At 42.8% G+C, this 4,640-nt stretch overlaps 1 protein-coding gene across 2 annotated transcripts in view; it reads right to left on the bottom strand.

Moving 5' to 3' along the window:
• Positions 1–1,919: 1,919 nt before the first annotated feature.
• The window catches only part of fbxw7 (F-box and WD repeat domain containing 7), a 191,222-nt gene continuing 188,501 nt past the window's right edge, over positions 1,920–4,640 (bottom strand). For both annotated transcript variants that reach the window (XM_070439320.1, XM_024138725.2), the window contains one exon: positions 1,920–4,622. In XM_070439320.1, coding sequence (XP_070295421.1) covers positions 4,354–4,622 — 269 coding nt within the window. In that variant the 3' untranslated portion in view covers positions 1,920–4,353. The remainder of the gene's footprint in view (positions 4,623–4,640) is intronic.

Here is a 4,640-nt window from a genome sequence, read left to right as displayed (position 1 = left end):
GATGTCCTTACACAGCTCTCTGGTCTTGGCCATTGTGGAGAGGTTGGAATCTGTTTGATTGAGTGTGTGGACAGGTGTCTTTCATACAGGTAACAAGTTCAAACAGGTGCAGTTAATACAGGTAATGAGTGGAGAACAGGAGGGCTTCTTAAAGAAAAACTAACAGGTCTGTGAGAGCCGGAATTCTTACTGGTTGGTAGGTGATCAAATACTTATGTCATGCAATAAAATGCAAATTAATTATTTAAAAATCATACAATGTGATCTCTCACAGTTGAAGTGTACCTATGATGAAAATTACAGGCCTCTCTCATATTTTTAAGTGGGAGAACTTGCACAACTGGTGGCTGACTAAATACTTTTTTGCCCCACTGTATATCACTGTAAAACAGTAGCACCGCTCCCCCTTACCTTCCCACCAAACCTTTCCAGCCCCATCTCTCTTATTTTATCATCCCTAGCTGGGTCTAGACATGCATCCCAAACGCACCCCATTCCCTGCAGAGATCCATGAGCCCTGGTCAAAATTAGTGCACTATAAAGGGAATAGGGTGCTATTGATCTCTCCTGCTTACTTTACCACCCCTGGCTAGGTTTTGTGTGAGTGGATGGGAATACGATACATCCATCAATGAGCACTGGTCGCAATGCATATATGCAGAGTGAATTACAAGCCAGAGAAATGAATCCTGCCTGGAGGTAGGAGAAAGGGGGGGGGGGGGATAGAAGGTAGATTAATAGCTAATAACTTGAAGGAATAGAGCCGATTCATCACGTCCCAAAATGAAGTGCTTTAAGAGTGGCTGTGGATATACATCAGTGTCTTGTAATGAAGCTACTGTATCTTTGCTATCCACTCAGAAACCGGTCGGCCGCAGCTTCCATTGGTTGAAATGTACCTGCAGGGAGCCTTTCAGAATTCCTTTTCGTTGCTTGTTACCTTTAACTATATATTCTGTCAGTAAAATGAGTGTAGGATATATGAAACTTGTTCCAGTGCTGTTTCCGGTCTTAAAACTGTAAATGATGTTGTCTTGTCTTTATAGTTATGGAACTTTGAAGACCAAACATTACAAAAACCTTTAGAGATTCATATCAGGAAATATCACCAAATCTTACTAAATTGCACTCAGGCATATAAGAGTACATCTATTTCCCCCCCTGTACCCAAATCATCCCATTCTTAATTCCCCCCCCCCAACTACAACCACAGTCTGTATGCATCACAACATCACATCTCAGATGGAATAGGCATGAAGGGATAAACTTGTTGACAAGAGGGGATACTTTACCTACAGTCTTCACGCCTTTATAGGCCGTCATGGTAAAATAGGAATTTGTTCTTAACTGACTTGCCTAGTTAAAAATAAAAAATATATTTTTCGAGAGCCTTTTATACTGCAGCCTGAACAAGAAAAGATGAGATATCACTAGCCAACATGCAGATGAGAAACCACAGCCATAAAACTGGAAGTTGTCAATATACAAACCACTCTGGATTTCAACAGTGCAGGATGTACATAGTGGAACACAGTGAAGATGACACTTCAGTTGAGGAGGTAGTCGATGTTCCCATAGGAATACATTCGTTTTATATGCTAACACGTTCTAATGTGGAGGTCAAGTGTTGTATAGCAAAACTGGATACAGAATGAAGCTAATGATATGGGTGGGGTTAGGCACTTATGTAGTCATGGTAAATTAAATACTATGGAAATTAGACTTCCAACACCACAAGGAACACTGGCGTGTAGAAGAACCAAGCACCAGCACACTACTTAACCGTGACTCCAGTTCCGTGAACCTCATTTGTTCAACATGCTAGTAATCTCAAACTTTCTCTTACATGTTATCGTGGTTACCGGTTTAATTTTCGATGCGAATGTGTGTGTGTTGAAACGTGCGCCAAAGACAAAGTATTTGAAAGTATTCCCCTCAGTAATGTAATAAACCGAAGAGGTTTTATTGAACACATAACACAGTGAAAAACAGACAACTGAAATGCTTGAAATGAAAAACAAAAAAAACGCACATTTTATTGCACTTAAGTTATAAGAAAATAAAAATTCTAAGTTGAATCAAACAAATACACAATCGCTTTCAGGTTTTTTTTCTCTGTCTGTTTTCTTTTTGCCAGGCAGTTACATGAATGAACTGAAAAAATAAAAACACCTGCGGCATCTGATTTCTCAAACCAGATCATAAATTAAAACAGATTAAAAATAAAACGAGAGAGGAGAAAGAACAAGATTGTTTTTTTTTTTAATACACAGTGTTAAACCACTTTCACAGTTCTGCTTGAGTTGTGTGTGACTCCTTTCTTGGGAGATTGAGTTTAACTTATCGTTTTGGCTACAATGTTCTGTTCACTTGAAGCCAGGTTGCCTGTTGGTACATTTTCCATTCACAAACCATTAGACGGCTAACTGCTACGCGAGCTAGCTAGCGCTTAACAGTTTGACTGTAATGTGTAATATGTCATATTCATAACACTAAGACTGTCCTGCCTTCTACTGTACTTGTTGTCAGTTTGCGCCCATTCATCAATGTGGCTTCAAACATTTGAATGGAAACAAGTCACATATGGATGGACAGTTCTTTCTTTCATTCACTCAATAAAAAAAAACAAAAAAACACATTTGCTATTTTCTTTTTTCTCTTTGCCAGTCCACACAGCATCTACACAGTTCCCCACAGAACAGGCTGAAAGCACTTTGTCCCAAGGAATGTGTTAACAATTTGCCCAAAAACATACACACACACACACACACACACACACACACACACATTACACCCTATCGTTTCCTCTACGCAGGCAAACCTGTCTTTGTCCAACACTCTCTCCTCTCAGCCTCGCTGAGGCATGTTTGGCTCAAGTTTCAGTGGCAGAAACAAAACCACGGTTGTTATTGTCATGTTTCCCTCTCTCTCTCTTTTGTGTGTCGTCTGTTTAAAACATTAGAAGAGTCCATTTTGGAATTTAGTCTGGGACTAAAACGTCACAGCGAGTAAAATTTCCATCTTTATTTCGTTTTTATCTAGCAGCATAAATACAGTTTACCCACCGGGAAAACAGTACTGGGAGGGAGGGAGGACGCTATTCCACACGAAGAGCTCCGAGAAGAGAACCCCAACCTTCCCCCCCCCACGTAAGAACCAGCATTGAGGAACCAACCCAGCCAGACTCGTTGAAAAACAAAGGACAGCATAATGTCTAAATCTAGAGACGTAACATCTCCAGACTTCAGCTATGAAGAAAAGAAAAATGTAAAGAACAACCCAAACAGAAAATAAAACGTGGTGAGATAACAAAAGCAAAGAAGTGAGTGAAACAGGTTAATACTGGGACTTGTTGCTGTTGGCAACAATAGGCAACCAAAAAACAAACAAACAACAAAAATCCTGGTCTTTGAACTGATTGAAAGAACATAGCTACAACAGGAAAGCAAATTCACAGTTGTGTGTGTGCTCCTATGTGTTTTTTGAAGAAATCAAACCCTGGAACTAAAAGACTGAAGAACAATAAGAATGGAACAAACAGAGAACAGGATATAGGGCCTGATGTTATAGGCTCATACCTGGTTTGGGGACCAATCAGATTCTTGGCATGTCGTTTCTCTCATTCTCTCCCCGACGACAAGAACCTCCTTACTTAGCTAATATTGTGTGTCTGTGTGTTGTCAAACTTTTTTCCAATTCACTTAATTTCCTCAAATGAGAATTTGATGTTTCCCTGTGTCTTTGCCTTGTGTACTGTATATAGTGTTGTTCTTCTATTAAATAGTCGTTTGGCGCTTTATGTGGGGGATAAAAAATTATATATCTTTATACATCTGAACAAATGCTTGCGTCAGGCTTGAGTGAACAAGTCTCTGTTTATTTTGCGAAGAAGCTGCCTCTATAGCCGCAGAGTTATTTCTTCAAGAGTTCCTGTCTTTCTTCTCTTCCTCCTTTATTGGACGAGTCCGTTCCTCCCCCTCTCCTTCCTCTTCCTCCCAGCCTACCGCAGAGGTGCGGGCGGCTCGCCACACCCCTGTTTAAAGCCACACCCATTTCCACCCCACCCCTTCTGATTCGGACTCCACCCCCTTAAGGTGGGAGGGGTAACAAGTACGGGTGCTGGCCGGTGAGGTTGGCGACTGTGGCTTTGTCAAAAACGGGAGAGGGGAGAGGTAAGGAGGGGGAGGGGGCGGTGGTAGCGTTGAGGGTAGGGTGGGGCTGTTTCTGAGTGTGGGAGTGAAGAGTTTAGGGCACGTTCACCCTCGATGTTGAGCCATCTCATCCTCGTCTCCCTTTAACCCTCCTCCCCTCTCCTCATTTGTCCCCGTCTCGACCATTTCCCCTCCTCTCCTCTCACTTCATGTCCACGTCAAAGTCTAGCACCAGTAGTTTTGTCTCCTCGGTGCCGTTGCGGCTTCCCACGGCACACACCAGCTTGGTGTTGGAGGCACGGATGCGCCACACCACCCCGCCGCTGCCGCCGCTCTCCAGCGTCACCAGGTTGCGGATGAACTCGCCCGTCTTCAGGTCCCACAGCTTCACCGTGCCGTCGTCCGAGCTGGTGATGACAAAGTTCTTGTTGAACTGCAGGCACGTCACGGCGCTCTGGTGCTTGTGGGGACCTGGTGGTGGAGAGGGGG

Source organism: Salvelinus sp. IW2-2015, unplaced genomic scaffold (genome assembly GCF_002910315.2).
Source record: "Salvelinus sp. IW2-2015 unplaced genomic scaffold, ASM291031v2 Un_scaffold1559, whole genome shotgun sequence".
Classification (NCBI taxonomy): Eukaryota; Metazoa; Chordata; class Actinopteri; order Salmoniformes; family Salmonidae; genus Salvelinus; species Salvelinus sp. IW2-2015.
This window is presented reverse-complemented; position numbering and strand designations above follow the sequence as displayed.